General features: G+C 38.2%; 1 protein-coding gene across 13 annotated transcripts in view; it reads right to left on the reverse strand.

Annotated features, from left to right (window-relative positions):
- Nucleotides 1-15,691, reverse strand: part of LOC139754662 (transcription factor 12-like) — a 723,853-nt gene that overhangs the window by 40,863 nt on the left and 667,299 nt on the right. For 9 of the 13 annotated variants that reach the window (XM_071672207.1, XM_071672206.1, XM_071672204.1 and 6 more), the window contains 2 exons: nucleotides 10,882-11,027; nucleotides 8,979-9,106 (listed from right to left, as the gene is read on the reverse strand). In XM_071672207.1, coding sequence (XP_071528308.1) covers nucleotides 8,979-9,106; nucleotides 10,882-11,027 — 274 coding nt within the window. Of the gene's footprint in view, nucleotides 1-8,978; nucleotides 9,107-10,881; nucleotides 11,028-11,296; nucleotides 11,443-15,691 lie in introns of all 13 variants that reach the window. The other 4 variants (XM_071672198.1, XM_071672199.1, XM_071672196.1 and 1 more) reach the window with 1 other exon arrangement.

Genomic DNA, 15,691 nt, shown 5'->3' on the forward strand with positions numbered 1-15,691 from the left:
AGCATCTCCGACATAGAGACCTCCAACCTCCCAATGCCCTACCCACAAAGAACCACTGTACATCACCACAATCGACTTATATCAATCACAGCTTGCACAGACATATATAAAAACAGTCCTATACAGACCACTGTGAGTGTTATGAACAATTCATGAATAAATGCACAACTTGCAGGTAAACACCTTAGTTTTCTCTTAGTTAAGCTACGGGGTATGTCAACTATATTACTATAACTCTAAATCCCTTAATGGTCAACTATCACTAGGTGCACAATGTATAAACTAAAATATTTGGAAAACTTTTTGTATATCTGCCACTTTATGTAAGTGTTCCTCGATCATGTAAGGTACTCTCACATTCTGCTGCATGTCATTTAGGTAAACTGGATATCTGAGGGCAGTCGATGAACAGCAAGACCTTGAAAACTAGATACCTCTCCCTACAGTAATATATGACTTTAGAGCAAAATCAGTCCATAAACCAACCCTCAAACATTAAAGCTGTGACCCATGTCTTCCCTTCACCTTCCAATGCACAGGCAGGTTCTTCTTGCATGGGACTTTCACGGTGGCAAACTAACAAAGGCTGACACCTAAAATCACCAACAGCATTAGAAGACAAGGATTAAGCCTGTTTTTGGCTGCTTTGAACATAGGAAGTGATAGCTCCTTCTTTGAGATGTAGATTTTTCAAGGCATCTTCCACATGATTCTGTTCCTCCACACTGAAAATTTTACGAGGGGTGGGTGCAGCTACGTTCTATTTAGTCCTTTATGTTTTATGAGTGCTGGCAGCCTCACCCTTCATGCTGATGCTGTGAAGACTAACATTTCTTGAACTTATGCAACCAAACTCTGCTTGCCTGAAATGGCCAAGTAGATGTGGAGGTGAGAGTAGTTTCTTTAATGTTTTTGTGCTGCTCTAGGACCTCTCTTACATCATCAAGTTGTTGATGGGGACTTGTTTCTTATTCTGATCTTCTAGCTACAAATACACCAAGCCTAGGTCTCATGACTGGTGCATTAGCTTGACTGATGCTGGAGAGCCCTGAGCAATAGCAACCTTAATCTTCTGGAAGGCATCACATATGTAACAAACTGCAAACTTGATGATCCCGTAAGAGTAAGCTACATTATACAACCAGACACCACTTCTAGTCTTTTAATAATAGGTAACTTGTCTTCCAAAAAAATACTCACTTCTTGCTGATTATGTCCATAGAAGGAAATCTGGCTGGGGGTTTGGGAACCGTGGCAAAAATTACTACTAGCAGACTAAATCCACTAGTGCAACAAAAGGACAGATGATGACATATAGGGTGCATTAAACTCCTACAGTGCAACACCAGAATGCCTGAAACTAATACTGCCCATGTTCTGCTTCAAGCTTCTCCCATAATCTAACAAGATACATAGGAAATGCATCTCTCCTTGAGCTCAAACTAGCAAAATATCTACATTTCTTGATTTCTTAAAAAAGAAATAAATGCACATCTCACATGCACTAAATAACCCCACATACAAAAATCAATGCATTGAAGAAAAAAGAAAGTCAGTGCCTAATACCACTGCAATTCTAAATAATCATGAAAAAATTAATGATCATTTGAGAGACAAAAGAAAAAAAATCCTCCCAGTGACCAAACCCACAACAACCATGTAGCTGTGAAAGCATCACCCATATATAATGAGGTTGGAGTTCTCTGCTCAACCATGTATCTGCAAAAACACGTACCTTGGGTCCATGTGTCTCAAGGTCTAGATGTACTTTCTTCACTTAAAAATAAGTCTTATATGGAAAGAAAGATTCTGGGACTTAAAACTATTTTCTCTAAAAATTGAAGACTCCAAGATCTAAAAAAAAAAAGTTTTCAAAACAGTAAATAATTTTAGTGACATACCATACGAAAATCTCTTCAATGGTCCAAAATAATGGTATGAAGGTGATGAAATAATAAAGGCAAATTTCTTCCCCCTTGCAGAGTGGTAGAACATTGGAACAAACTTCCTCCAGATGTAGTAAGCACAAAGATTATGAATACCTTCAAATCATGGCAGGACAAATACTTCAGTGATACCTGTTATCACTAAATATCCAGCCTCTGGAGACATCATTTAACTCTAAAGCACAGGTTGTTAAATCAGATGGATCATTTTTTCTATTCACAATTTCTTATAAAAATTTCCATAACAGTATGTTTCCCCCATAATGCATGGTGTCATTCCTCCCTTTTACTGCTGGCAGCTGAACCAGAACAAGAGGTAGGAGAGGATATGCCTTTGGTTTCACATTCCTGTTTATACCTCAATTTCAAGCATAACCAGCAATAACTCCATAGTGGACCACCAGGTCTCCTGTCATCTGTCCTTCCCATGTCCTCCCATAATCCCCTGTACTCTCACTTTACTTCACTCATAACTTACTACCTTTTAATTTTAGCTGATAAGCACCTACATATCTACATCAAGTTTTCCAGAATTTATCAATAACTTCTAACTGTTTACATTCATCATTTTTTTTTAAACACATTCACCATTTCCTGCATTAGCAAGGTAGCATTAAGAACAGAGGAGTGAGTCTTAGAGGTAATATCCTCCCATTCAGTCAATTCACATATCCCTGTGGCAAGCCACTGCAGGAACACCGTTTACATCTGAAGCTACATGCACTCTATGTAATCATATTTTGGAGGATGATTTCCTGATCCTAACCTCACACTTTGGCAAAGGGTATGCAGGGTTTTCCAATGTCCTACAGGGGGTATGTTGGAGAGAAAACAATGAAAAGCCTCATCCCTAGTTTGCATAAAAAGATATCTTCCTGATGTTATGACATGAAAAAACAAAAATGAAGAAACTTAATGTAATAAAGAGCAATAATACTAGAAAAAATATTGGGGAAAGTAACACATCTGGAGTTTCATCAACATAACCTATACCTGACTAATATAATCAGATCATTAAGGAACATCTCCATGGCATCTTCAAAAAAGGGCAAAATAGTTTCTGTCCAACTACACTGGGCTACAAAAACATATACAGAGAACTGGAGGATCAAACAGCCCAGCAAGCCAGACCCTGGAAAGCTTTAGTCAGCTGTGGAGGATAGAGGACAACCATCAAAACATGTAAGGGATACAAAAAGTATGATGATAAACACTTTAAGCAGTTCTGACAATGGCTTAATGGAAACTCAATCTAGCATTGGGGAACCTGGGTCTTTGGGTTGTAAAAATGTGATGCTTAACAACAATTATTTTTAAGTATTTGTACATGCTAATAGTAAGAATGAGAGTTGGGGTGAGAGAGTATCATTAAATTTTAGGGAGAATAAAAAGATGTTCTGGAAGGAGGTAAATAAAGTGCGTAAGACAAGGGAGCAAATGGGAACTTCAGTGAAGGGTGCAAATGGGGAGGTGATAACAAGTAGTGGTGATGTGAGAAGGAGATGGAGTGAGTATTTTGAAGGTTTGTTGAATGTGTTTGATGATAGAGTGGCAGATATAGGGTGTTTTGGTCGAGGTGGTGTGCAAAGTGAGAGGGTTAGGGAAAATGATTTGGTAAACAGAGAAGAGGTAGTGAAAGCTTTGCGGAAGATGAAAGCCGGCAAGGCAGCAGGTTTGGATGGTATTGCAGTGGAATTTATTAAAAAAGGGGGTGACTGTATTGTTGACTGGTTGGTAAGGTTATTTAATGTATGTATGACTCATGGTGAGGTGCCTGAGGATTGGCGGAATGCGTGCATAGTGCCATTGTACAAAGGCAAAGGGGATAAGAGTGAGTGCTCAAATTACAGAGGTATAAGTTTGTTGAGTATTCCTGGTAAATTATATGGGAGGGTATTGATTGAGAGGGTGAAGGCATGTACAGAGCATCAGATTGGGGAAGAGCAGTGTGGTTTCAGAAGTGGTAGAGGATGTGTGGATCAGGTGTTTGCTTTGAAGAATGTATGTGAGAAATACTTAGAAAAGCAAATGGATTTGTATGTAGCATTTATGGATCTGGAGAAGGCATATGATAGAGTTGATAGAGATGCTCTGTGGATGGTATTAAGAATATATGGTGTGGGAGGAAAGTTGTTAGAAGCAGTGAAAAGTTTTTATCGAGGATGTAAGGCATGTGTACGTGTAGGAAGAGAGGAAAGTGATTGGTTCTTAGTGAATGTAGGTTTGCGGCAGGGGTGTGTGATGTCTCCATGGTTGTTTAATTTGTTTATGGATGGGGTTGTTAGGGAGGTAAATGCAAGAGTTTTGGAAAGAGGGGCAAGTATGAAGTCTGTTGGGGATGAGAGAGCTTGGGAAGTGAGTCAGTTGTTGTTCGCTGATGATACAGCGCTGGTGGCTGATTCATGTGAGAAACTGCAGAAGCTGGTGACTGAGTTTGGTAAAGTGTGTGGAAGAAGAAAGTTAAGAGTAAATGTGAATAAGAGCAAGGTTATTAGGTACAGTAGGGTTGAGGGTCAAGTCAATTGGGAGGTGAGTTTGAATGGAAAAAAACTGGAGGAAGTGAAGTGTTTTAGATATCTGGGAGTGGATCTGGCAGCGGATGGAACCATGGAAGCGGAAGTGGATCATAGGGTGGGGGAGGGGGCGAAAATTCTGGGGGCCTTGAAGAATGTGTGGAAGTCGAGAACATTATCTCGGAAAGCAAAAATGGGTATGTTTGAAGGAATAGTGGTTCCAACAATGTTGTATGGTTGCGAGGCGTGGGCTATGGATAGAGTTGTGCGCAGGAGGATGGATGTGCTGGAAATGAGATGTTTGAGGACAATGTGTGGTGTGAGGTGGTTTGATCGAGTGAGTAACGTAAGGGTAAGAGAGATGTGTGGAAATAAAAAGAGCGTGGTTGAGAGAGCAGAAGAGGGTGTTTTGAAGTGGTTTGGGCACATGGAGAGAATGAGTGAGGAAAGATTGACCAAGAGAATATATGTGTCGGAGGTGGAGGGAACGAGGAGAAGAGGGAGACCAAATTGGAGGTGGAAAGATGGAGTGAAAAAGATTTTGTGTGATCGGGGCCTGAACATGCAGGAGGGTGAAAGGAGGGCAAGGAATAGAGTGAATTGGAGCGATGTGGTATACCGGGGTTGACGTGCTGTCAGTGGATTGAATCAAGGCATGTGAAGCGTCTGGGGTAAACCATGGAAAGCTGTGTAGGTATGTATATTTGCGTGTGTGGACATATGTATATACATGTGTATGGGGGGGGGTTGGGCCATTTCTTTTGTCTGTTTCCTTGCGCTACCTCGCAAACGCGGGAGACAGCGACAAAGTATAATAAATAAATAAAATAAATAGTAAGAAATTCTACATAAAATTTACAAAATAGTAGTACATAATTTTCATGACCCTAACTTAGCAGAAATATGGTTGCAATGCAGTCTTATCATTTTTGAAATAGCTACTTTTGTCAATATAGGGTCTTCTGTTCATAAATCAGCTCTTTAATTTCATTCAATTCTTACATGATTTAAAAGAAATATATAACTATGTAACTACAATATAATTTTTCTTAAGTATCCTAACTAACAAGGAAACAAATCCAATATCATAAAATACAGCTGCTTCTTAGACTTTAGTACCTCATCCTTAACAGGCCACAAGTAAAGGGCAACTCTAGCACAGTGTCTGCAGAGGCTCCTACCTAATGTTCCTACTGACTACTACTACTACCTAATGCTCCTGCCTAAAGTTCCTACCTACTACTACTACCTAATGGTTCTGCTGAATGCTCCACCTAAATGTTCCTACATATCAATTCTATCTATTGCTCCTACCATTATGCCAAAAGGCAGGGCTAGCACATAAAGCTTACTGCATGAAAATCTAGTGCTTCAAAGAATAAGCTGTGTGAGTGAAGTGTTGTCAAGAGTTATGTGTGACTGGGAGAGATTGTATGTTTGTGGACAGAATGTTAGCAGTCCATGTGTGGGTAAGGCAGAAAGATAAGACAGCTAACTGGGTCAGAGGAGTACAACTTGACAAACACTGAAGTGCTGACTCACTATACAGTTGTCATTAACCCTCCTGATACCCAGGTGGGCAGTACTGCCTACCAACTACAAATGCTACTCCAATTGTGATAGGGTTACATTCTGAAAAATCCATCATGAGTTGAAAACATTGTATATAAGTCAAAAATACATGTAATACGTTTAATACTTTACATCTAACCTAATGAAAATCATGGCTTAACCTAGTCTACCTTATACATTCTCAGAACACTTACATTAGCCTACAGTTGAACAAAATCATCTAACACAAAACCTATTTTATAATAAAATGAATATCTCACCATCGTAAGTCAGGGCCATCTGTACTACCTATATCATGGTTTTAAATACAAATACACAAGAACATATGAAAATATCTAGCACATAAACTGGGCCCAATTAAAGAAGGTATCATCAGTTTGGTCCCCTACTTAAAAAAGAAGTCCAAAGATAGGCAAGAAAAATTGTACCTTAAGTAAGGGAGCTGAGCTACAGGGAGAGGATAGCAGCTATAGATTTCACACACTGAAAGAGAGAAGGAAGAAGGGAGACATGATTACAATTTTCAAATTTCTGAATTGATAATGCCAATGTCTTGAAAAAGAGCAGGAAACAATCAATTATACGACATAACATAAAGCTATGTAAGGAACAAGTTAGGAGACATGTAAGGATATATTTCATAGTAACAAAACGAACATGAACAAAACAAGTTAAGGATAGGAATAGCAGGACATAAGGAAAGGTTATGAAATGGAGATTCTTACATGCAAAACCCCTGAAGCACAAATGGGTAATCTCATAGACACTTCTGCCAATGGTCATAAACTTTTGAGATGAAAGTGTATTTCAAATTCAGAGGCACAGAATTCAATAATCCCTTAAGTTACATCCTAAAATTAAGACTACCAAGTCCAATAACCAAGATTACTGTGTGGCAAAGCTGGAGGTGAACATGTCTTCTATCATACATATCATGACTGTGTACTGTGCCCTGCATCTCACAGAGCATACAATAGTGTTTTTTCGACTAATCATGAATATAATTACATATAATCTCACTGATGACAGGCATAACTTAGAATAATCAGGGGTCTTAAACTTGCTGAACTAGGTTTTGCTTTGTTATTATGATATTTAGTTCCAATCATACTGGAACTCCCATCATGGGGGTTTACCTAAATGTCAAGAATACCTTTATTTTGTTGAAGGTACCAATGCAGTGCTATACCATGGTGATAATGGAATTTTTTATCTCATTAATAAATTCAACATATATATCTGGACATCAATCCAGCTCATATCCTCAAGTCACCTCGAATGGACGGTCTCTCCCACTGAGCTAAACACCAACTATTCTAGGCAACATATACGATGCAAACTTGACATTCACTCCTAACATCAAAATCGTTAACATAAAAACAACACACAAACTGAATGCCCTTAGAACATATTAAAGTGGCACCAGATATGGACAAGAAAAATCCTGCAACATCTCATACAAATAATACACTCTACTTTAAAACTATGCTTTACCAACCTGGTCTTCCATTCTCTCAAAAACAAATATAACAAAGCTGCAAAACAGTGCACTCAGAATAATCACAAGCTGCCTAGCAACCATTAGGTATATTACCAGTAGTACCGTCCCAGGTACTGGGAGGGTTAGTGACAAAAGCATAGTGAGCCAGCAGTATTGGGAGGGTTTGTCACAAAAGCACTGTGAGCCAGCACTTACATATTTAAGTTGCACTCCTCTGACCCAGGTAACTGTCTTTCCTTCATGCCTCACCATACGTGGACTACTAGCATTCTGTCCACAAACATGAAATCTCTCTTTGTCATATACAACACCTATCAAATATAGCTCATTTTTCATAATTCTAGATGTTCTAGCCGTGAGCACTATGCGCTAGCCCTTCCTTTTTGCAAAATGGCAGGAGCATTTGATAGTAGTAGTGGGTAGAAACTAAATATTTAGGCTTGGGGCACTAAGTAGAAAAAATAGGTAGGAGCATTAGGTACGGGTAGTCAGTAGGAACATTAGGCAGGAGCATTGTGGAGAAAGAGTCACTGGGAACATTAATAGTAGCCTCTGCAAACACTGTGCTTAAGGTGCCCTCTGCCAGTGACCTGTTAAGGGTGAAGCATAAAGGCTAAGAAGTGGTACAAGAGTTTATTAGTTATGGAGACTCTACTGCCAGGCCACCTCCTTGCAGGAGTTCAAGTTGGGAACAGGCATCAAAGATAAATAGATAGATAGGCCTAGCAACCACAAACACTTAACACCTTAGCAATAAAACAAAGATAATCTTAATGCAGTCTTATCATGCTTGGCATTCAGTTCTGTATAACAGCATTTGATCCCTCACACCCAAACCACTATGACTAACCACCAACACCTCTACTCACAGATCCTTCCACCCCAAACAAATATAACAGTGAAAAAACATACAGGCTCTGAAATAACTCAACAAGCCCCCAGCTCAGTCTTAAATTCCAGCTCACCAATGATACACCCACCAGAAACTATGCTCCCAAAAGAAACACAAATAACACTCTCCTGTTTACATTCTGGACATCATCCATCACTACAAACATCATTCCATCATATCTCAAGACCCTTCATACCTCCAGTGCAACTACAATAAAAAAAGGTAATGAGTACTTACTGCTCAACTGCCCCTTACTCTCTGCACACACATCACAACACTTTATGACCTGTGGTCCTTCCCAATGGATGTGGCCAGCTTCCTGAGTGCTGCAGGAGCCTCATATGGATAGAAAAGACTCTTGGAGCAGGGAGTACGTATCTCACTAAAATAAAGACATGAATCTGCTGACAAGACATGTCATTAAAATTACTAAATTTACCAAAGAAGAGATTTGGACTTGTTATAATTAATGATGTTACAAGTGATTCTCACGTGTCAGCCAACTCCTTCACAATGGCAATTCATTTTAAAAAATTTACTTCACATATACTTACGGGGAGATTTGGGAAGGGTGGGGCCATACTAGAAGGGTGAGGCAGATGTGGTGGTGGTAATTTGGAACCATCAGACTTCTCCTCCTCACGTCGCTTCAAACAAGCTGCCTTAGGATTCAAATTACGCTCTGGTGGATAAAAATATCACTAAGTTAGTAATCATTTTCTTCTGTAAGCCAATAATGTTTTCACTTATCAGAAGTGATAAAAGCTCTTAAGGAATTTTGGTTTACTGAAGTGATTTTTTTAAATATATTTACATCATGTTACCTATTCCCAAATTCAAAGTAGGATGATGCATGCATAATTGTCTTTAGACATTACTATAGCAGAAATATTCTTAAAATTCATAATATACTATAAATTTTTTTGATGCTACGACTAGAAATGTTCTAAACTTTTATAAGAAAATCATAAAAGTTCTGATGCTAAGACTAATATTAACTACCCTTTTACAATGCTACTGAAAATGCTAGGAAGACTTTGGGACAAGCATTAATAAGGGAAAAAAAAAAAAAAAGTAATCTGAGAAAACTATTCCCTTCCTGTCAGAATATTTCAAGAACTATTATCAATAAATTCTTCACTAATCACTGTATAAAGATAACCCAAATTATTCAAACTCTAAGGTAACGTAATTTCTTAACAAGTCAACAGCATTAATTTCGTTAACCAAAATGATCATCAGTATATTCCAAAGCCTTCCACAGTTATATCAAAAGCAAGTTCTCTCTATTTGTGAAGAAGATTCATATTCTGACTAATTTACCTTAGAGTGTGTACATTTTACAGATCCAAGATATCAATTCCCTTTGCTATTCCTAAGTATACCACAAATTAATGAACTGAAATGGAAAGTCTTTACTCTATTGAAAAAGAAAAAATCATGATGATGATCTTGTAAACTGAACTGAAACACTTACTAGCAACACTGAGAAAAATTTAAAGAAAGAATATCAGTAAAGGTTAAGAACAGTGGGAAGCTAACTTCTTGTGCTATGGCAGCAAAGAGATTGAAGAACATCACCAGCTCAAACCCAATCACAGTTCCCATAGCATCTAATTTTGACAAAGACAAAATTCCAAACATGCAGCACAGGCTTACAAAAGAATTTTTGTGCAAAATATAAACACTTGAATAAAACAAAAAAGAAGATACATAAACAAAATCACAAGAAAGCTATGAAATCACTCATTCTGTCTAAGGATCAAGACCATTTAGTACTCAAAGAAAAGGACATGAGAAAAAGTGGATAATCTCTCATACAGAGGGTAGGTTCACATTAAAGAAAGATAATTTGATTTTAAAAATCAATGAAAGGAATAGTAAGGCATTGTTAAAGAATATATTAATTCAAATGGAACTCTACTATTTAAAATACTAAAAAATAAATTTTGATTAAAATTTAATATCTTTAGGTTATGGTGATTACTTTTTATAGAAAGTGGACTTCCATCTTATATGTAACCTCCCACTATTACAGGGAAGCATCCTCCTATGTGAGGAGGGTTACCTTTACTTAAGGTATCATCTCTATTATCAACTCTATGCACACCTAAGCAAACAACTGTCCACTGTAAAAGCCCATTAGCCCTTAGCAAAATGACAAATCCAGTCATGATAGGAATAAAGTTCCCAAAATAAATAAAATCTAAGGACAATATAAGAGGTCTGAATGAAACAGATCCTATACTCTCAAGATTCCCCAACCATCTAGAAAACAAGAAAGATGTGCCCTTGAAAATTCCTAGAAACAAAACTCAAGAGAGAAAGAAAAAATAACCATGACTAAATAGTTCCAAAAGATATTTCACACAGCTGAGTTGATAACTATGTGATTTAATGAAGGCATAACATGAGACACCAAAGACTGCACTCAGTCTATTAGTAACAAGTGTGTACCTCTGACTTGCTGTTCGAGCGACATTATAACATCAACTGCCATGTTGAGAATGCCCAGCTTAGTTTGGGGCTTGTCAGTTTTCAGATGTGTCATGCACATCCTCCCCAGTTCCTTGAGAGCGTCGTTTATGTCACGGATTCTGATCCTGGTGGGTGAAAGAACAGGTGATGGTGTGTTAGTGCTATTAGTTAGTGGGTGGGAAACAACCCCAAGCTGGGAATATCTACCCTACCCAACACTCATCTCCACCCACCCATACCACACCAGTCACTTAGGTCCTTTAGTTATTAGTCAAAACTGTCTCTTTGTTTTAGTGAGCCGATGATGTGATGGATGTGATGGTGGGTTGGGGAGTGGTAAGGTTGGGTGAGGGCAGTGCGGCTCCCAGAGGTAGGGTCAGCATGGGAGGCTTACCTCTAACCTGCTGCTCCAGGGTGGTGATCACCTCCACTGCCATGTGCAAAATGTTTAGCTTGGTCTGCGCCTTATCATTCTTACAATGGATCATACACATACGACCTAATTCCTTAAATGCTTCATTTATATCACGAACTCGTACTCTGAAAGGCAAAACCGTAAATGTCATCATCATTGATAACCAAAGGGATTTCAGACGTGAAAAGTGCCTGAATGCACTTCACGAAGTCATGAAGCACGTAAAAGTTTAAGGGTGTATTAAGTTACAGACCATCTGTGTATGTAAGACAGCAGCCCCTTCATATTTGGGTTGTTTAGTAGTTACAATTAATGAGCACATTTACGGTTTCCAATCTTACTCTTGACAAGAACTCAGAAATACAATTTGAACATGCCTACATAACTAAATCTGGAAGTGAAATACTTACATTAATATTAATACACATCATTCATATGTATGTATATAAACGTAGTAAATTATAAAAACACCCAATATGAAGGGGAAATATTAAATAAAAGCAGAAGCAAATATAGAATCCAACAAACAGAGTATATTAACTAAAAAGGAAAAAACAGAAGTTGACATTAACACATATTCTCTCAGTTTATATGAAGTAAAATTATAAGATGAAAAAAATAGTGTATTTTAGAAATTAGTTATATTCTAAATAAAAACATTTTATTTATACATCCATATTGGGCAGAAAAAAGTGCAAAAAGCATTGAGTTACCTTTATGTCAGTAAATACTTTTACTGTCACTGTGAAAAATCATTATGTTAACTTGCTCAAACAAACCATTCCAATTTATAATTTTTTCTATGTCCAGACACAATAAATCATAATCAGCGTTCACAGCAGGGTGGTACTAACAGAATCTTCTCTTCATCCTTAAAATACCTCACATGACTACATATTCCAGTAATGGAGACCTGAATACAATGTCCAAAAGTCTGGATAAAAAACTAAGAGCTTGACAGTTTAACATCTAAGCAGGTGAAAAAGGTTCCTTAGTCTTGGACCAAAATAAACTACTTTCATTATTCTGTATTCAAAAAAGTTTCTTAACCCGAGAAAATGTATCTATGGTTGAGCTGCACTTTCTGGTCATGATTCAAATTTGAAATATAAAATTTATTCCTATACAAGATGTTAGCCATCTATCCTATATAAATTCTTAAACGAGTGACAAGATCCCGTCATGCTTTGATGACAGCCACTCTCATTATGCTGTATTCGAAATTGGGTAGTGTACCAAAAAAGTTCCTTAACCCTTGAGATAATGTACCTATGGGAAGCCGCACTTTCTGGTCATAATTTAAATTTTGAAATATAAAACTTATTCCTATACAGGACATTAGTCATTCATCCTATACGAATTCTTAAACGAGTGACAAGATCCTAACATGCTCTAGAGCAGATGACAGCCGCTTGTAAAATTTTTGTTGTGCAACTCTCACTATACAGTATTTGTTTATATATTCATTCATAATTACCACAAAACCAATTTCTGTGAAAGAGTCCTGGTGCTACCAAGGACCTCTCTCTAGAGGCTCTTGCAGCATAAGGTTCCACTACTATCAGTAGAAGGGAAAAGAAAAATCCTGTGGAGTGAGAGAAACAAGACTGTATTCCCAGTGATACTGTTTCTCCACAAGTGTAATGCACCAAAACTGCACCTCCCTTTCCACATCCAGGCCCCATAGACCTGTCCATGGTTTACCTCAGATGCTTCACATGCCCTGGATGTGACCCCAATATACCACATCGTTCCACTTCACTATTCCTTGCACACCTTTCACCCTCCTGTATGTTCAGGCCCCAAACACTCAAAATCTTTTTCACTCCATCCTTCCACCTCCAATTTGGTCTCCCACTTCTTCTTCCCTCCACCTCTGACACATATATCCTCTATGTTAATCTTTCCTCACTCATTCTCTCCATGTGACCAAACCATTTCAACACACACTCTTCTGATCTCTCAACCACACTCTTTTTATTACCACACATCTCTCTTACCCTTTCATTACTTACTCGATCAAGCCACCTCACACCACATATTGTCCTCAAACATTTCATTTGCAACACATCCACCCTTCTCCACACAACCCTATCTATAACTCATGCCTTGCAACCATATAACATTGTTGGAACCACTATTCCTTCATACATAACCACTTTTTGCTCTCCGAGATAATGTTCTCACCTTCCTCGCTTTCTTCAACACTCCCAGAACCTTCACTCCCTTCCCCATCCCTGTGACTTACTTCCGCTTCCATAGTTCTATTCGCTGCCAAGTCCACTCCCAGATATCTAAAACACTTCACTTCCTCCAGTTTTTCTCCATTCAAACTTACCTCCCAATTAACTTGTCCTTCAACCCTACTGAACCTAATAACCTTGCTCTTATTCACTATTACTCTCAACTTTCTTCTTTCACACACTATCAAATTCAGTCACCAACCTCTACAGCTTCTCACCTGAATCAGCCACCAGTGCTGTATCATCAGCGAACAACAACTGACTCACTTCCCAAGCCCTCTCATCCACAACAGACTGCATACTTGCCCCTCTCTCCTAAACTCATGCTTCACCTTCCTAACCACCCTATCCATAAACAAATTAAACAACCATGGAGACATCGTGCACCCCTGCCACAAACCGACATTCACTGAGAATCAATCACTTTCCTCTCTTCCTACTCATACACATGCCTTACATCCTTGGTTAGAACTTTTCATTGCTTCTGGCAACTTACCTGCCACCCCATATATACTCTTAAAACCTTCCACAAAGTATCTCTATCCACCCTATCATATTCCTTCTCCAGATTCATAAATGATACATACAAATCCATCTGTTTTTCTAAGTATTTCTCACATACATTCTTCAGAGCAAACACCTGATTCACACATACTCTACCACTTCTGAAACCACACAGCTCTTCCCCAATCTGATGCTCTGTACATGCCTTCATCCTCTCAATCAATACCCTCCCATATAATTTCCCAGGAATACTCAACAACCTATGCCTCAGTAATTTGAACACTCACCTTTATCCCCTTTGCCTTTGTAAAATGGCACTATGCATGCATTCCACCAATCCTCAGGTACACCATGATCCATACATACACTGAATATCCTTACTAACTAATCAACAACATAGTTAATCCTCTTTACTTATAAATTTCATAGCAATGCCATCCAAACCTGCCGCCTTGTCGGCTTTCATCTTCTGCAAAGCCTTCACTACCTCTTCTCCGTTCACCAAATCATTTCCCTGACCCTCTCACTTCTCACACTGTCCCAACCAAAACACCCTATATCTGCCACTTTATCATCAAATGCATTCAACAAACCTTCAAAATATTCACTCCATCATCTCACTTCATCACTACTTGTAATTATCTCCCCATTTGCCCCATTCACCAATATTCCCATTTGTTTTCTTGTCTTTACCTCCTTCCAAAAAATTGTTTTATTCTCCCTAAAATTTAACGACACTCTCTCACTCCAACTCTCATTTGCCCTCTTGCACCTTTCTCTTGACCTCCTGCTACTTTCTATTATACATCTCCCAATCACTTACACTATTTCCCTGCAAAAATCATCCAAATGCCTCTCTCTTCTTTCACTAACAATCTTACTTCTTCATCCCAACATTCACTACCCTTTCTAATCTACCCACCGCCCACCTTTCTCATGCCACAGGCATCTTTTGTGCAAGCCATCACCGCTTCCCTAAATACATCCCATTACTCCCTCACTCCCCTTATGTCATTTGCTCTCACCTTTTGCCAATTTTCACTCAATCTCTCCTGGTACTTATTCATACAAGTCTTCTTTCCAAGCTCACTTAATCTTACCACTCTCCTCCCAAACATTCTCTCTTCTTTTCTGAAAACCTCTACATATCTTCACCTTCGCCTCCACAAGATAGTGATCAAACATCTCTGCAGCTGCCCCTCTCAGCACATTAACATCCAAAAGTCTCTCTTTTACATGCCTATCAATTAACACATAATCCAATAATGCCCTCTAGCCATCTCTCTTACTCACATATGTATACTTATGTATATCTCTATTTTCAAACAAGGTATTCCCAATCACCAGTCCTTTTTCAGCACACAAATCTACAAACTCTTCACCATTTCCATTTACAACATTGAACATCCCATGTACACCAATTACATATATATATATATATATATATATATATATATATATATATATATATATATATATATATATATATATATATATATATACAGTAAAATCCTGCTATCCAAAATTCAACACAACAAATGTTCAAAACATGTTTTCAATTTCAGTGAGCAACCCTCGATTATCCAAAATAAAATAGGAAATCTAAAAGTCACATAAAAATATTTCT

This window comes from Panulirus ornatus, chromosome 17, assembly GCF_036320965.1.
Source record: "Panulirus ornatus isolate Po-2019 chromosome 17, ASM3632096v1, whole genome shotgun sequence".
Classification (NCBI taxonomy): domain Eukaryota; kingdom Metazoa; phylum Arthropoda; class Malacostraca; order Decapoda; family Palinuridae; genus Panulirus; species Panulirus ornatus.